At 39.2% G+C, this 19,363-nt stretch overlaps 1 protein-coding gene across 4 annotated transcripts in view; it reads right to left on the bottom strand.

The window, feature by feature from the left end:
• The window catches only part of LOC127639840 (phosphofurin acidic cluster sorting protein 2-like), a 94,826-nt gene that overhangs the window by 18,667 nt on the left and 56,796 nt on the right, over positions 1-19,363 (bottom strand). For 2 of the 4 annotated variants that reach the window (XM_052122113.1, XM_052122115.1), the window contains exons 6-15: positions 15,228-15,319; positions 14,751-14,834; positions 13,648-13,707; positions 10,572-10,720; positions 9,514-9,607; positions 9,336-9,422; positions 8,113-8,249; positions 1,818-1,956; positions 313-417; positions 4-110 (exon numbers count right to left, since the gene is read on the bottom strand). In XM_052122113.1, the coding sequence (XP_051978073.1) occupies positions 4-110; positions 313-417; positions 1,818-1,956; positions 8,113-8,249; positions 9,336-9,422; positions 9,514-9,607; positions 10,572-10,720; positions 13,648-13,707; positions 14,751-14,834; positions 15,228-15,319 (1,054 nt within the window). The remainder of the gene's footprint in view (positions 1-3; positions 111-312; positions 418-1,817; positions 1,957-8,112; positions 8,250-9,335; positions 9,423-9,513; positions 9,608-10,571; positions 10,721-13,647; positions 13,708-14,750; positions 14,835-15,227; positions 15,320-19,363) is intronic. The other 2 variants (XM_052122114.1, XM_052122116.1) reach the window with 1 other exon arrangement.

The raw sequence follows: 19,363 nt of genomic DNA, 5'->3' as shown, positions 1-19,363 counted from the left end.
TACAATCGTTGAATCCTGGTGACGATGGTGTTGAATGCGGCCTGAACGTCTGCGGGGGAAACAGTGGACACCATGGGCTGCTTGTGCTCCTGAAGAATCTCATTCAAATACTGTGAGAGAAACAGAGTTCCCGAGTCAAACAACGGCATGAGAAGACGGACTGATGTGGCGCTAGGCAATTTATTAAAACTTAACAATATTCTTTGTCTGATTGAATGTTTCAAATCTTTAAAAAGTAACTGTATTTAAAAATCCCCATTTCAAAAAGCAAAAAGGCAACTGTCAGAATGACCCTAAAATGGAAAGACACACCTGTCCCTGCCAGTCTGTAGTATTGATGAGAATGATACTCTCTGGCAACTGTTCATCAGAGTTCAGGATCTGATTGAGCTGATCGTACACCGACTTCCTCGGCACCTGTGACCGGAAGGACGTCAGATAATGAAATGAGCACTCACAACAATCTGTCACAAAAATGTTTGGGGAACAGTTGACCCAAAAATGAAAATTCAGTCAGAATTTAATCATATACTGTAACTTATGTCGTTCCAAACCTGCATCTTCTAGAACACAAAAGGAGATGTTGTGAGACTGGTCGCTCTTGCATGCAATTACAATAATCTGAAACTGAAACGTTCAAGCTTTGAAAAGAATGCAAAAGAAGAAGACAAAAACATAACAGTAGTCCATAAAAGTTTCTGAAGCCATACAATAGCTTTGTAAGAGGAACAGACCGAAAATTAATCCGAGAACCAGATTAGTCTGATTTGTGAACTGGATCAATCGATTCACTGGAAACATCAATGAATAATGACTTATATTTCGGTCTGTTCTTCAAACAACACTATCTTGTCAGAAGACTTGGAATATAGAGCTTGAGTATGGACCACGTTTATGTAATATTATGGTGCTTTTGCATCCTTTCATTAAGTTTGAAAGCTTCAGTTCCACAGTCATTGTAATTGCATGAAAATATGCGACCACAGAATTACTCGAGTTGCACAGAAGAAGGATGCGTGTTTGGAACGACATAAGTTACAGTATATGAGTAAATTCTGACAGAATTTTCATTTTTGGGTAAACTATCCTTTTAACAATAAGAGTTTTTATTTTCGAATACTGATTATTTCTAATAAAATAAAATTTTTAAATTAATATCTTACAATTCTGACTTTAGTTCTTGCAACTGCGACTTTTTAACTCGCAATTCCGAGGTCTATTTCATAATTGTGAGGAGCAATTGTTTGTTTAAATCTCGCAATTGCAACGTCATATTTCGCAATTTCAAGATACAAACTCGTACTCGTGAGTTTATGTTTTACTCCTTTAATTGTGACTTAAGAGCTAGCAATTATGACTTTATTTCTCAGAATTGCGACTTCATAATCAGATAAAACTTTGAGAAATAAAGGCGCAATTGTGAGCTTAAATCTCACAATTGCAACTTTGTAATTTGCGGTTGCGACTTTATTTTTTGCAATTATGATATTGTACTCATTAGTTTATATATCGCAATTGTGACTTTATATCACGCAATTAGGAGCTTGTATCACGCAATTGCGACTTCATACATCATATATACAATTGTGAGAAATGAAGTAAAAATAGCAAGTTTATATCAATAAATTGTGAGCTTATGTCACCAAATGGCAACATCACTTTACACAACATTGAAGTTTATATCACACAGTATCACTCGCAACTGCAACTTTATATCTTGGAACTGCGAGTTGTGAGAAACAAAGTCAGAATTACCTCTTTTGCTTTTTTCAATCAGTGGCAGATTGCGGCTTTCATACACCAACCGACACACTTACACAAACCTGTGTTATGAGCCTAGAGTCTGGCGAAGTTTCACTCTCGATGCTGCTGGTTCGATCACTCTGAGCTTTTGAGTTCTGCCGATCCTTCATAGATGTGCTATGTGTACGACGCTGCAGTTTACTTTCTGTTTTACTTACAAGACAAAGAAAATACAGACATTAAAATGGCTGAAATGAGAAAAGCCTTTTCTGGCCAACATTAGTGATAATACAAACCTAACTGTGATTCAGATAACTGAATTTCAGAACATGGTTTCTAGGTGGCCCAAGCTGATCTTTAATTGACCCAACCTTGTTTAGGTGGTTGACCAGCTGGTGGGGACCTGGCTAAGCCATCTTAATGCCAACTTTAAGCATAATATAATACCATTTATGTACAAGAAAATAAACGAATAAAACAAAGAATAAAAAAACATTTTAGTAATTAAATAGCGAGGCCAATACGAATGAATTAATGAATGAATAAATGAATTGTGATTAGGTCTGGGATATCCATTAATCTCAAATGGCCTAAAAGGGTGAACTTTACTCCCAGAAGAACAATAATCCAAACATCAATGGTTTGCATGAACCTTCAGAATAAACCAATTCACTAGAATGATTCAGACTTTGGCTTTTCAATGTGGTACAATGAATTTGTAATGTTTAATATGTTTCATGTCATGTGGTCCCCTGGTCATGTGATTTAATATGTCCCTCCATGTTCATGTGTCTTGCTTTCATTGGTTTATTGTCTTGTTACCTTGTTATCAGTTCTGTCTTGTCACTGGTTATCATTGTCATGTTTCTTCCTTGTCCATGTATTTAAGCCTCATGTTTGCCATTATCCATTGTCAGGTATAGTTTGTTTGTGTTGGCATGCTTAGGTCAATGTTCATGCTCATGTTTAGTGTCAAGTTTGTTTGATTTCATGTTTCTGGATTTACCACATATAAAATAAATAAACGGCACTTTGGTTCTTACTCTTCTTCGTCTACCTGTAGCCAGCCAACGTTACAGAACACCTGACCAGCCTAAATTAACCCAGCAATCCAGCTTCTTCATTTTCACCAGGGGAATCGATCCCTGGAAAATTATGTGGAGGACTTCTGTGCTCTGGCCTGCCTGTTGGACTTAGGTCGCCCTCAAGGACATTTTCCGGTTGGGATTGAATGGCGGTCGCAGTCCCCTTAATCTGCCTCAGTATGTCGACCTATCCCAGCAGATAATTGGTTCAATTTTCACTGTGGGGGAGGTGGATGCTGAGCCAGAGTCCCACGACATGGCCACCAAGCCAGAGTCCCACATCATGGCCACCAAGCCAGAGTCCCACATCACCGCCGCCAAGCCAGAGTCCCACGTCACGGCTGCCAAGCCAGAGTTCCTCGTCATGGTTGTTGAGCTAGCGCCATCTTTTGGCTGAATCTGCTCCATGCCATGTCACAGCAATGCCTCAGCCTGCTCCATGCCATGCCACAGCAACCCTTCAGCCTGCTCCATGCCATGTCACAGCCGCGCCTGAACCTGCTCCATGCCATGTCACAGCCGCGCCTGAACCTGCTCCAAGCCATGTCACAGCCGCGCCTGAGCCTGCTCCATGCCATGTCACAGCCACGCCTGAGCCTGCTCCATGCCATGTCACAGCCACGCCTCAGTCTGCTCCATGCCATGTCAAAGTCGCGCCTCAGTCTGCTCCATGCCATGTCACAGCCGCGCCTGAGCCTGCTCCATGGCATGTCACAGCCGCGCATGAGCCTACTCCATGCCGTGTCACTGCCGCGCCTGAGCCTGCTCCATGCCATGTCATAGCCGCACCTGAGCCTGCTCCATGCCATGTCACAGCCACGCCTCGTCCATTGCAGAGCCATCTCTCACTGGGCTATTTGAGCTGGAATTGGTTCCTGCCCTTGTGCCCACACTTAGTTCTCCTGATCAAGCAAGGGGAACTTTCACCCTCCGAGCCCTGGACACCGTCATGGTCCTTCGATCACACAGTCCCACCGTGGCCCTATGTCTCTTCAGCTTCACCGTGGTCCTTCAGCCTATCGGCTTCTCTGGGGGTCCCACGTCCCTCCGGCTCCGCCTTGTTCAGTCGGTCACCCGGCTCCGCCTGGCCTCTCCTATCCTCCAGCTTTGCTTCATCACACCGAGCCTGTGGCTTCACCAAGGGCCCTCCTTCCCTACGACTTCACCTAGGTCCCCAGTCCCACCGGCTCCACCTCTGTCTTCCAATCCCCCATCTCCACTTCGGTCCTCCAAGCCTACGATGCTACCTCGGTCCTCTGAACCTCTGGCTCCACCATGTCCCTTCGAGCCGTAAGCTACTCTCCAGGTACCAAGTTCCCTGGTGTCACCCTTAAAGTCTCTCACGGCTCCGCCTCTCGAGCCTCTCGTGGCTCCACCTTCCACTGGCGTTGGCCTGATCCCATGCTCCATGCCCTGTCTTGCCAAGCCAAGACCACCCCCCCCCCCACAGCTCCCTACAGAACTTTTTGAATTTGTCATGTTCATGTTTGGGGCATTCATGTTTCTGGATTTACCATGTATATAAGGAATAAACTGCACATGGGTTCATACTCTTCTTTGTCTCATCATCTACCTGTAGCCAGCCAACGTTACAGTATTGTGCGTTTAAAAGCTGATTATTGTTCCTCAAGCACATCTAAGCCGACAAAACAAGCCTGATTGACAATAACAGTTAAAGATGACTGATGGCATTTTATTTACATACATGCGGCACTTCATCTTTACCTCAAAGCTGCCAAAGTGTCTCTTGTTTTCTTTCAACACATTTAAGACTTCAGCAAAAAACTTTTAAGTCCTTTTCTATGTTATTTAAGAAATGCAAGCCTTTTGAGGAACATAAATCATAAAAAAGTGTGTGTCTCAATCAGCTCCCCAGTTTAGTAGTCAGGGCACTGATCAGGCCATTTCTAGGGATGTCCCTAAAAAATCCCAGAATGCACCATAATATCCAGGGAGCATCATTGCTCACTATGTCCCCTTACTGGAAACGTTGTTATGTCTTCTGAAGTCTCTCAAGTCGTTAGAGGACGACTACAAGTGTAAATATTTGGTACCAAAGCCTTATTTTCTCTTCAAAAAGAATTACATTTCATCCATGATGTTCATGAAAGGGGAACAATCTTTTGAATAAGATCAGATCCAGGGATCCTAAAAGAACTAATTTGATGTGCTGTGACAGGACAAAATAAGATTGCTACCATTATAATCAATGAAGCTTTCAGCACTGCAAGCTAATGATGCGGTAGACATATAAACCAATAAACTTGGTTATTAAAGCGGGAGTTGCATGGACTATTTTTAATGATAATTTTGGGCCCTTTTTAAGCTTTAAAGTGAGCCTCTATCCACACTCATCAGCCAGCTCACCACCATCTGGTTAACCACCTAAACATGAAAAGGTCCCCCGCCAAAGTGGCTGGTAAGAGGGACGACGTTACCTCCCATTGCAGATTTTTACCCGCATTTGGAGGGTCAAACCCTGATTGTAAGTGCCTCGACTTTTGCTTTTTTTTTTTTATTTCTCCCATTCTCTCCCCAATTTGTAACGCCCAATTCCAAATGAGCTTTAAGTCATCATGGTTATATCACTATTAGGTGATATAAATGTAGAAATTGTAGGCTTGAAAGACAACATGAAGGACACTTGCTGTTATCATTTTAGTACAAACTCATATCAGTAGCACAGTAATACAGTAAATTGTGCATCATTATTTGTGGCATCTTTTCCCTCCTGAGCAAAAACAGTCAGATCAGTGATGCGCTGTTGCGTTCCACATTCACTAAAGGGTCTGTAAGATGCTCGCTTGGGGAACGGGTCTTAATGAGCTCATTAGACAATGCAAACACACACATAAGCTGTCTTGCAATAGCAACTAGCACAAGACATGAAAGGACTTGATGTTCTGAACAACAAGAGAAATATACAGTAACAGATACTTCTTTATCTGTGGGCCCTGTGGAGATTTAGAAATGAAACTCTCTTAACCCCTTAAACTCGGGTGCATTTTTGGGCTGCTGTTTTAAATTGATGTCTAACAGAAATCATAATTCACTTGTGATTATTTAGAATATCTTTCGAACTGTGGTATTAGGGTAACAAAATGTAGAGTATAGTCACAAATTATACAGTCACATTCCTGAGAATGAGTGCTTTCATTTGATATATGACTTGTATATTTAAGAGTTGTGTGAATGAAGGACTTTTATATTAATTTTAATATTGTTACTCCATTACCTCTAGGGGGTGCTAATTTGCTATGCGAAATTATTTCAGGCCCTATTTTTTTTATTTTATATAACATAAATGCATAAAAGATGGCATTATATGTAAAGTTCAGATTGTAAACTATCAAATGACCCCACATATGCCTGACGTATGCATCAGGGGACTTTAACGTTTTAAGCGTAAACTTTTTATCGCGATACAGCTAATTCAAGGGGACACTTTTTACACTCTCACTAGTTTATTTCAATTGTCCACAAACAGTAAATAAACATGTATCAAAGAAGAATTGTTTCACAACAGAAAAAGTCTTAAAATGAAAATTTCACACTTTTTGCATAATTTGACAGACAAATAAAATATTCCTTGATTTTTTCTGTTATCTTCACTCATCACATATATTTATCAAGCATGCTCTCCACTGACACTGTTGTCTCCTTGGTAAACAAGTACATTTGAAAACTTTACTAATGACAATATAGTTGTGGTGGAAATGACACCACAGCATAACTTGTGTATAAATTAAAAAATCATTTTAACACAATAAATATCAAAGTATCAAAAGTGTATTTCATTTATTGTAAATATTATCAGTGTTAAAAAAATTATTCATATTTTTTATATTTTATTTTTGTGTTTTTTAACACGATAATAAAACTAATCCGTGAATGGCATAAATTAATTTGACTTATTGTTTACATTATCATAGAGTTCAAAATGTAATAATTAATATTTTTATTTTTTATTTCCATGTTTGAGGATTTGAAGATTATCATCTTTTTTGATGATGTTTTTCCACATAGTTTTATATTTTAGTCAATTTCTTTGTCTTTAAATTTAGTCTATAATTTGTTAATTTTATTACTTTTCACTGTGACTAAAATGGCATATAATTACTCAACAAAACCAACATATTTTATTTGAAGATAATGTGCAAAATAATAAAAATATGTAGCAAGCTGTACCAGACTAAAATTTAACCCAATATTAAAATATTTCGAAAAATTATAAACTACCTGAAAATTAAACATGCATCAAAATATTAAAAGATGAATCTGTTTATTATGTAAGATTGACAAACATGAGAAAACGGTCCTGAAAACCTGTGCTTCTGAAATAACAGCATGTAATGTATATACAGAATGATTCGCTACTTTTAAGAAGCTACACTCTTGTGAATTCCACACAGTTTAGGATATTGGTTATGCAGATTCACGTTACACAAGTTTAAGTTCACTGTCCATTGGCTTTATTGTCTGTGAAGATGTAAGTTGTAATCTTATGTTTATGTAGTGGATACAGCTGATTACTGTCACATGTATAGGATGTTTAAGTGAGGTAATTAACCTGTAAGTTCATTGTACACATGTTCAGCTCTTGCAGCTCAAGCGAGGAAACCCCAACATACTATGACAGGATTCTTTAAATTGTATTTTTTTTATTTTTCTTTCTTTAGAAATATAAAGTAATTAAAATATAAAAAATAATATAAATAAAAACAGTGTTAAAGCATTGTTAATATCTTTTTTCTTGTCATATTTTCATCAACAATATGTTTTAATTCAAATTATTTTATAAATATATTTTATTTAATTATTTTCATGATGCGTCTTTTTTATCTTGTCTTCTGTGTTTAGGTCAGTAAATAAATTGGTGCGATTAACACTGTTTAAGACACAGCTCATACTGGGACAAAGGCAAAACAATAACAATAAATACAAAATGGCATTTGACAAGTAGCAAAAATATACTGTAAGACGAAAGCATGGTAAAAGCTTCCATATTTTTAAGTGTTATGTATAAAAATATTTTTAGTTCTTAAAACAAATCAAACTGAGACATAAAAGAGCCCATAGTTGAAGAAACACTCAAATGGGGCAAATTTGGGGCAAACTTTATTCAATGAAACAGTTATTGAGAGAGAACAGGTTTTTTTGAGGAATTTTCAGACAGAAATAATAAAAAAAAAAATTACTTTGAAAAAGAGATGAGAAAGGCAGTGGTTGAGAATAGACAAAACAGACAAAAAGGTAGGCAGGAATAGAAGGTAAAATATGTTACCTAGGCGACATGAAAGTCTGTGATTCAGTCTTGCAGAGTTTGCCCACAGTTCCCGCTAATTTCTCGGCACTCACGTCCCAATTTATGTTAGTGTCACATGTGGCCCCGCCCCCGCCCGCTTCGTCCTCCGTCGGTTCCTGTGCAGACAAATAAACATCAGGCAGGGAACATGCCATGCTAACTTCAAGAGCTCGTGTGGCCGTGAAAATCGGCAGGTTGCCATGACAACGGCCACTTAGTGACAAAGCAGAATTGCGACGTGGAGGTGTTGATGTGTTTCCAAGAGTGTGTGTGAGACACTAGATACTGTTATAAGTGATTAAGTGTGCTGACACAATGACTGTGGGCATGAATAATCTGCAATCACTGCTCAACAACAGAAAAAAACAGGACAACCCTTACAAAATAAGTATGAAGCATTTAAGTTTCTTTATGATTAACTAGACATTTCTGATGAACAGATGATGCTAGGGTATTGTGAAGAGTTAAACCAATGTATAGAAATCTCATTTTTGAGCTTTTTATGCTTCAATTTCATTTCATTCTATTCCTTTATATGCAATTCTTAATGTCTTTATGTAAAATCCAGCTCGCCTATTTCCTCCTCTCTTTCTCTTCAATCTCTAGTGCCTCAATAAGGCTGTTATTGGAATGATAGTAGTAAACACACACACACACACACACACACACACACACACACACACACACACACACACACACACACACACACACACACACACACACACACACACACACACATGTTTGGTTTCCATGTTTTATGGGGACTTTCCATAGACATAATGGTTTTTATACTGTACAAACTTTATATTCTATCCCCTAAACCTAACCCTACCCCTAAACCTAACCCTCACAGAAAACTTTCTGCATTTTTACATTTTCAAAAAACATCATTTAGTGTGATTTATAAGCTGTTTTCCTCATGGGGACCGACAAAATGTCCCCACTAGGTCAAAAATTTCGGGTTTTACTATCCTTATGGGGACATTTGGTCCCCACAAAGTGATAAATACACGCTCACACACACACACACACACACACACACACTGTCAGTCCTCACATTGAGCTAACCAGCTGGATTAGAAGCAGATGTGAACTGATGTGTGATACACAGAGAAAAGGCAGACATAACAAGAAAGACTAACAGAGAAATGGCCATTATTAATCATGTACACTAAATGTCAAATACAGATATCATCACTGACCCCAGCTGTAGAGTCCACCACTGTAGGGCCATCTGCGTATCGCCCGCCAGGTGCTCTGTTCTTATCCACTGTTAACAGATCTACACCCTTCAAAAACACACAAATACACTGCAATTACAGACTATGACCCTCAAATAATGTAGTAATCTTTTGCAAAAAAAGTTTTGCATTTACATACAGTGGAGGGCTGCTCTCTCGGTTGACTTTTCTGGCTGTGTAAACTGCAAATTTCCGTCTGCGAGCTGGAGTGAGACATTCCCTCGAAGAATGGCCTTGAGCCATTGAACATGAATGTTTAGCACATAAACATTTTTACTACAGCACAACAGTTTGGTTATATGGTCAGCTAAGCAGTTAATAGTTTATTGAATATTTTGACATGAACCGAAATGTGACCGCCATCTGACATTTGACCGACATGTAAAATTAATGCATTTGGATAGTGGCAAGTAAATCTGAAATTGGTACCACCATGAGAAAAGTGCTTAATATACAATTGTATAGAACAATATTTTCTAGAAGAATAATTGTCATTAACAATTACAACTTTTCAAATCTAATGTCTAGTTCTTCCTTAAAATCCTTCCAACCCCGACTAAAACAAATTGGGCTGGTTATTTGCAGTAATGCAGCAATGTGAACCCTAACCAAAACTAACAATTTCCTTAACCCAATACTACCACTACCATAGTCTCAAAATACAGCCAAATCTACACTAACCAAATCCTACTGCATACTCTACTCAACCCTACCACAACCATAGTCCAAATTCTACACTGCTCAACATACACTACCAACTCCACCCTAACCCTATCCCAACTCTACCATATCATACCCCTAAATCTAACCAACCTAACCCTACCACTAAATTACCCAAACTCTACCCTACCCTACCCCAAACCCAACCCAACCCAAGACTACCCTACCCCTAACTCAACACTACCCAACCCCTACCATACACCAACCCTATCCATAAATCTACCCTACCCCAAATCTACCTAACACCACCCTACCCTTAACTCAACCCTACCTCAACCCTACCATAACTCTACCCCAACCCTGTCCTCACTCTACCCTAACCTAACCCCAACTCTACCCTAACAGACCCCACCCCACCCCACCCCCAACTGAACCCTACTCATCACTCTCCTACTCAACCCTATCCATAACTTTACTCTACCCTCAACTCTACGCTACCATAACACAACCCTGCTCTAACCCTACCCCAACTCTTACTTGAGTTTGGGTTTGGGAGTGCTGAGAAGACTCTCGTTGTCCTCCATCTCTGGGCCGCTGTCACTCTGGTTATACACCTCCAAACTGTCATACAAAAGATCCAGATCTTCAACTTCCTGTGTCTGATCCACCGGGTCAGAGTCCAAAACCTGACGCAACACAACACAACTCAATACTGAAGCTTTAAGGCAATAAACCATTTTTTTTTTTACAATATGTAGAACAACCATAAAAACTTGATTTATGACATACATTATCACTTAAAACATTATTTGCTCTATTTTCAAATCATATGAATGGAAATGGTATTGTTATACATATGATTATACCAGCTTATCAGACCACACACCACAATATTAATATTATTTGTCAATATTATTTGACTTATGGGCAACACAGGCATAGGCAGTAGCTACAAGGAAAACACAAGAAATTAAAAAAAAATTTCCTTTGACGTCACAGATCAGGATAGTCGCTAGTGAAGGGCTTGGGACTGTGCACATTCTTGTGGTTCCATCAGCCAATCAGAGTTATCAGGACATAATTTTCCTGCAGCTTCAGAGTGAATTATTACACAACATTTACAACTCATGACTGACTCAAATTTATATCTGTAACTGAATACCCATTAGCAAAGATGCATGCACGTTGCGTAATTATGGGTAGTCATGTACCAGCTGAGAAACTGCCATTGAGATAAATGTAAAGCTAACAGTATGTTCAATCTGTACATGTGTTATTTTAAAACAGTTAGTGTAACATTCTCACTGAGACTAAATTAAAACAGAGGGAATTGGTTGGAAATTTTGGTTTTGGCAATAAAATGTCGGTGAATGAAAATGTATTATGTTCGTTGGGTTTGTGCAATTTTTCTCTTGCATCACATACAATTACTTCCTGCTCATGAAATTATGTTGAATTAGAGCCAGAGCATTTTTTTTAGATAATGATTAATGAAGCATTGGCTCATCCAACACGTTACATTTCCACATATCTGAAGGTAATTTATTACTGATTATCATCTCAATTTTACTGGAAAGCTGTGATTAAGCTGCCGATGGTGTTTGGAAAGAGCGACCTCCACAAGTTTGCCATCTTTTCACATTCCAGTCATAAGTGTACATCACAGGGGTTTTGACATTATGCTACAGATTTAAGACACACCAAAAGTGTGGTATACTGGTTAAGGCAGGTTTATGCTCGTTTGGTGCTGGTGAATTACAAAAACTGCGGATCAACGAGCATGGTGTCTTTGGTAAAGCTACTTGACCAAGAGTCTTGCTGGTTCAGCTTGTTAAGAAGCCTGATAGGGACATAATCTCATCGTCTTCATCACCATCATTCCTGTGACCTCGCTGGTCATTGGGGAGGAACGATGGATGCTGCAGATGATATTATCCTCTACTTGCATCTGTCGGAGAATGTTGCCAGAAACTCTGGCATGTCCACTGAAGTCCATTACTTGATGCTGTCCACCCAAGTTTTTCTTGGTCTTCCATGTCTTCGACTCCCCTCCAATGTTCCTTGAAAAATAGTCTTTGGAAGGTTGTCATGGCGGTGACGTGGCCAAACCATGCCAGCTTTCATCTCTTCACAGTGGACAGAAGTGGTTGTTAGGAGCAACCAGAGTGTTTACTTTGTTCTTTCGGTCAATGTGAGAGATGCACAGTTTTCTCAGGTGCTTGTTCTCAAAAGCCTGGAATTTTTATTCAGTGTCTGCCAGGAGGGTTCATGTCTCACAAACATAAAGCAGGATGGAGACAATAAGGGACTTGAAGAGCTTGTATTTGGTAGAGAAGCTGATTAATTTGCTTTTCCATAAGCTCCCCAGCATCTAAAAAATAACCTAAGACAGCTGGCTGTTTGCAGGCAGGGTGACCAGCTGAAGACGAGTATGGCAAGGATGGGACCAGCAAGACCAGCTGAACACCAGGCTAGGAGCTAGATCAGCCAGATGAGCATAAATCAGCTAAGACCAGCAAAGCACTTTAGGCTGGTTTAAGATGTGGGTTTTTTTCAGCATGTTTAAATGGTATTCAGGAATAGCAATGCAATTGAAAGTGTCCTCGTCCTGAATCAGGAAGCTTCAGCACACATTTCCAGATATATCTGAATCACGTCCTGTATGGCTCGGATCATTGAATGGGGTAGCCAAGGCCAAGAGGACAAGGAGGTCAAACAGCCAACTAACAAGCTTAGACTCTTACAACAAGGCTGAACATTATAGATACAAACATGAATGACCCAGGACCATTATGTCCTCACAGAGCACAGCTACAAGCTTTGTTTTTATGAGATGTAAGAGGTTTATATCACATATTACTGCAAAAATCAATACTGTATGTCCATCTTACAGTTCAGCTACTAGAGTTAGTTTAAATGTCCCAGGGGTGTTTTTACAAAGGTTGAATTTCATGGCTGCAGTGATCTTGTGATTAAAAAAGACAGGACAACAGTGGAGGGCTTGGTAATATATCAAATATTTCCAACAAATGATGTTTTTTCTGGCGATATAAAATATAGCAAGCTTGTGTATTGCAATGATTTTAATGTGCTTTTTAATTGACCATTACGTTCTTCAAATGTGAGAGCATTAAGTTCTGAAATAGTGCTTAATTAAACTTTATTAGCATAATGGCACTAGTTGATGAGTTCGATTAATTTATGTGAATCTCTTCAAACGGTCAATTTTAATGATTCAACAGATTGCATCATCACTCAAATAACTTTCACAGATCCAATGATCACTCTTAGTATGGCTTTTTATATATTAGAATTATTATCATATTAATTAAAATGATTAAATATCACTTGTTTTTTTTTAGCAAAAACACTGTGAAAAACATGCTCCAATTATTTGTCAGTAAAAATACATTAAAGTAACTAGATTTATAATAGTATTTTACTACTTGCATCTACTTGGCTGTAATCGCTGTTTGGTTCTAATAATAGTTCCTGGTTTGCTGAAATAATGGATGGAAATAAAATCACCCTTTAAAGACATTTTGCAGAAAACTTCAGAAAACATGTAATTTCTCCTGCTGTAACTTACAAAGACATAAAAAAAATGCCTCACCTCATCAGATACTTTGAATCGTTTCAGGAGAGCAACAAACTTCTGCTTGAAATTGGGTTGCTAAAGAGGAATTAAGAGTATATGTAGGTAAAGACTTTAAGAAGTGCCATCTCAGGTACAATGTAATTAATCAGACTTCAGGGCTGCAAGTGGCCAATGGTCAATCAAGGTCAGTGTTACAAAAAGAGGTTGTAATGTATCAGATGGTAATACCATGGTACTGAATAACTGCCATACTCATGTGCCATGGTATTTACATTGACCAAAGAATGCCTTTAAATGGAATAGCTGATGGAAATTCATCAAAAGCAAACATTGTACATTTACAATTAGAAACGTATGTGTAAACTGAGTGTGTTGTAAATAAGTGTTAGGAAATGTATTTTGGTGTTGCTCTAGTGTACGCACTGATCCTGTGTTAACATTTGTGTTCCTGGTGGTGAGCTTAGCTTAAGAGGATAGAACATCACCTTCCATGACCTTCTATGAACTAGACAAAACAGAACCGAACACGAAACACCACCTTTATAACACAAAGCCCATTTGTCTCTTTCTACTGGGTAGCTGCCGGAAGTGACATGTATCAAGAAAATGTATCCATAATAAATATGATTAATGGCCAGTGCCGAGACTTTAGAGAACAGGGTGTACATGCTTATTATATATATATCATTTAATAATTGCAAATAAGAATTATACTAAATTGGTGAATTAAACAAATAACACATAACACTTATTCTATATGTGTTGACAAAAAAATATTTGAAAAAAAATATTTGAAAACTGAAAATATCTGTCTGTAGATTTTGGAACTGACACTAGGTGGAATGAACATTTCATCAGCGGATTATTTGACCTAGTCAATATACAGTATGTATATACCGTATATATATATATATACGGTATATACAGTATATAGGTCTATCACTGCAATTTACCATCTCAGCAACAGGAACAGTAACGTGATGTATACAGACTTGATTTGTATAAATGCTGTACCCCATGGCTAGGTACTGGGTCCAATTGTTTTCTACTAATGCTTCTCTCTTTGTCATTGGCCACCAAGGACGTGTGCAGGGAAAGTATACAGTATCTATGCATACCCGACTCATAGATGTGGTTCTAATCATTTTCCTACGAGATTTTTTAGGTTTCCGCTGAACATCATCATCCTCGTCATAAAGGTCCTACAACAGAGGAAGATTCATGAATTTTACGAAATTTCTAAATTCAACTACATGATATTTTGGTAGCTAAAGCCCATATTCTGTGAATTCACTAAACAGTTGCACATGGTAATTCAGTGTAAAAACCTCTTATTTACAACCCACCAGCAATCTGTTTTAACTCTGCGCTATATGCGCGGTTACAGCTGCATCCTTTACATCCTACCTATAGCACTCACAACTGACCTAGAATATGATTGCTTAATCCCTTTAGTAAAGTAAAGCAACTGTAAGCTAACACCAACCAGACCAACAACACAGACTACATTCATTCTAGTAGCAACCAGTAACAATTTTTCCTCTTTCCAAGATTCTGCAAAGTTTCATTTTTAGAACATTGCGAACATTCCCAACCTGGCCTTGAACAGCGTCATCACTGGCTTCTTGCTCTGATGAGTAACTGTCGTCATCATCTTCAGAATAGTTATCCATATCTGGAGAACGGTCTAAAAGAAAAAGAGACATTTCATGACCCTGTGATCCTTGACATTTTATGCCAGCAAATGCAGACAACAACCATGTTATCAACAGAAAAAATGAAAGCTTTAAAACAATCTTTAAAAACATATATTGTAAATGGTAAAACAATTAGATATGTCACTAAATACTGATTGGATGAGCCATTTTCAAAGCTGTTGTAAAATGCAGAAATATGGGAATAATTATGGATATACAATAATACTGGAATACAGTTATTTGTCAAACATTTGGCAAATATAAATTTCTGCCACTGCTGGCAAACAGTTATTTGGCGAACCATTGGAAAATATTCATATCTACCACTATTGGCAAACATTTCTTTCACCAACCTTTGGCAAATATTAATATCTGTCATTTTTAGCAAACAGTTTTTTAAAAACCTTTGGGAAATACTAATATATGCCACTACTGGCAACCAATTATTTTGGCAAAACTTTGAAAAATATGAATATCTATTACTATTGCCAAACAGTTTCTACACCAACCTATGGCGAATATTAATATCTGCCACTACTCAACTCAACTCAATTTTATTTATAGAGCACTTTGAAAAACCACACTGGGTACCAAAGTGCTGTACATGGAGTTACAAACAAATTTATAAAATCAAATGCATACAGCTTAAGAATGCAACAAGCATTTAAAACCAATAAAACAGGATATGATCAAACTGACCTAGTACAATTTATAACGCAATTAATTAAAAGCTAGGGAAAATAAATATGTTTTTAAGGCCCCCTGGAAAGAGAATAGAGACGGAGATGATTTTATGACCAATGGAAGCTCATTCCAAAGTCTAGGGGCTGCCACCGCAAAAGCTCTTTCACCTTGAGTTTTTAGGCGAGATCGAGGAACTGACAGACACAGCTGATCACCAGAGCGGAGACACCTTGAAGGTTGATGCAAACTTATTAAAGCAGAGATGTACTCTGGTGCTAGACCATGAAGAGCCTTAAACACATACATCAACACTTTGTACTTGATTCTGTATTGGATCGGTAACCAATGTAGTGAAATCAATACTGGGGTAATATGCTCTCGTTTCCTTGTTCCAGTTAAAAGCCTAGCTGCTGAATTCTGGACCAGCTGCAGGCGAGAGAGAGCGGCCTGACTCATACCCAGATATAAAGCATTACAATAGTCCAATAGAGTAGACACAAAGGCATGCACAACCTTCTCCAAATCATCAAAATAAAGGATGGGCTTCAACCTTGCTATAGATCTAAAATTGATTTTTTTTTTTTTTAACAACAGCATTTATTTGTCGATCAAACCTGAGCTCAGAGTCAAAAATAACACCCAGGTTTTTTACATGGGGAAGTTTTTTCCCTGGAAGCAGTGACACATTGCTATCTAAATTTAACTCACATCCCCTTTGACCAGAAACAATAAACTCTGACATATCCTCACTTATTTGGAGAAAGTTGTTTGCAGCCAACACTTCAAATCGGCCATGCAATTATGCAGAGACTCAAAAGAGGGGTGCTTCCTACTAGGAAAGTAAAGTTTAGAGTCATCAGCATACAAATGGTAGTGTATGCCATGCTTATCAAAGATCTTTCCTTACGGAAGCATGTAGAGGGAGAATAAAACGGGTCCCAAAATGGAGCCCTGAGGGACCCCACATGTCAAAGGAACAACTGATGAAGAACAGTTCTCTAAACAGAATGAAATTGTTCTACCCTTCCGATATGAAGAGACCCAATCTAAGGTTAACCCCTGAAGACCAACCTGGTCTCTTAGGCGATCGATACGAATGTCATGATCGACGTATCGAAAGCAGCACTGAGATCCAGCAGCAGAAGACCAACAGGACTACCAGAATCCAAGCCTAATAAAATATCATGTAAAACTCTCAACAGAGCTGACTCTGTGCTATGACCAGTTCTGAAGCCTGACTGAAATGTATTGAGCAAATTACTGCTAGCTAAAAAAACATTTAATTGTGCAAGCAATTTTGATATAGAGAGTCGGCTGTGTCGGCTGTGGCTCAGTTGGTAGAGCGGGTTGGCCACTAATCGCAGGGTTGGTGGTTCAAATCAGCGGCCCACACGACTCCACATGCCGAAGTGTCCTTGGGCAAGACATTGAACCCCAAGTTGCTCCCAATGGCAGGCTAGCACCTTACATGCAGCTCTGCTGCCATTGGTGTATGAATGTGTGTATGAATGGGTGAATGTGTCACAGTGTAAAGCGCTTTGAATACCGTTAAGGTTAAAAAGGCGCTATATAAGTGCAGACCATTTACCATATAGGTCGAAAGCTGTTCATATCAGAAGAAATAAAGGTTTGCTTTCTTAAGAAGAGGCTGAATAACAGCATGCTTGAAGCAGCTGGGAACAATACCAGTGGTATGGCTACTGTTTACAATCGATAACACGCTTGGACCAATTGAGTCCACCACCTCTTTAAACAAAGCGGATGGAATAACATCACATGTAGAACCAGTAGGCTTCACATGTGCAATTATATGTTTGAGTTGAGACAGGGACAAATGAACAAAACAGGTCAACAGATTTTGTGGAACTGTATAGGTAACAGGATCATTACTAGCAGGTAAGATCCGTGAGCGTATACCAGCAATTTTAACAGTAAAAAATTGGAAAAACTGCTCACATGTGTACACTACTGGTAAACAGTTCTTTGGAAAACCTTTGGGAAATATTAATATCTGCCACTACTGGTAGAAAGTATTCAACAAACCACTGGCAAACAGTTCTTTAGCGAACCTTTTGAAAATATTAATATCTGACACTATTGCAAACAGTTCTTTGGAAAACCTTTGGGAAGTATTAATATCTGCCATTATTGCAAACAGTTATTTTGTCATCTTTTGGCAAATATTAATATCTGCCACTACTAGTAAAAAATTATTTGATGAACCTTTGGCAAATATTAATGCCGGTATGAACACCCCATACCATGAAAAAAGCATTGTAACACACACCTTCCCATGGCTTATTGCAAGAATTTACATTGTTCTTTAGTATTTTATTGCTTTCCATTGAGAACACTTAAGATGCTGAAGCCAATTCCTCTTGTAATGTAGTACAGTATCGATCACTCTCTGCTGGCATGTGGTCTGAGAAAGGATGAACAGGGGAATGTTTGGACAGACACTATGTTCCTGTCACGAACCCCGCTCCCTCGCTCCGCCCCCTCGAGCTCCCACGCTCGTTCCGCCCCCTCGAGCTCGCACGCTCTTTTTGCTCGCTCAAGCCCTCACGCCCACTTTGCTCCTACTCGCTCACATGCTCGTAGGCTATCTCCCTTCCTCGAGTTTCTCACGCGTTTTCAATCCCCCAGAACATTATGACCACCTGCACTCGCGTCATCTGCACTCCTGCACATTAGTTTCACCTGCACTCGTCTCATCACCTGTCATGGTTTACACCTGCACTCGCCCCTATATATATCACTACACTTTCGTCTCACGGTTGTTGGTTATTGTATTTAGTTTCCCGAGTCTTTGCCCCCCGCTAGTCTCGTCTAGTTTTGACCTCCTCTCGTTCACCTCTTAGCTTGCCAGCTCCCTTTGTTCCCCTATCTTTTGCTCCCACTAGTCTCGTCATTTTCCTCTTGAGTCCCCGGCTTTCGAGCTCCCCTTGTTCCCCTGTCTTTTGCTCCCTCTAGTCCTGTCTCGCTGATTCTGATTAACCCGGCTTTGACCCCCTATGCTCTCGTTGACCACTCTCTCCTGGATTTGCCCCTTTACCCTATCTTGATTCCCCGGCTTCGATTTAACGCTCACCCTGACCATTCTTCACTGGATTTGCCCTGTTTTTGTACTATTGCCTGCTTTGTTGGAATAAAGCAGTTCTCTTACGAGAGGTTCTCTCGTATTGCGTAAGCTAGCTTACGCTACGGGAAAGATTAATCTTTTCTGAGATATTGAAGCCAAAAAATTATCCTTAATTTTGTATCATTTGTCAACGCAGTGCAGCAACTGCAGACCTTGAGCGGGCTAGCTAGCGAGCTCATTGGTTGCTCTGCGGCAACTGCTGCAGCCT

This window comes from Xyrauchen texanus, chromosome 48, assembly GCF_025860055.1.
Source record: "Xyrauchen texanus isolate HMW12.3.18 chromosome 48, RBS_HiC_50CHRs, whole genome shotgun sequence".
Classification (NCBI taxonomy): domain Eukaryota; kingdom Metazoa; phylum Chordata; class Actinopteri; order Cypriniformes; family Catostomidae; genus Xyrauchen; species Xyrauchen texanus.
This window is presented reverse-complemented; position numbering and strand designations above follow the sequence as displayed.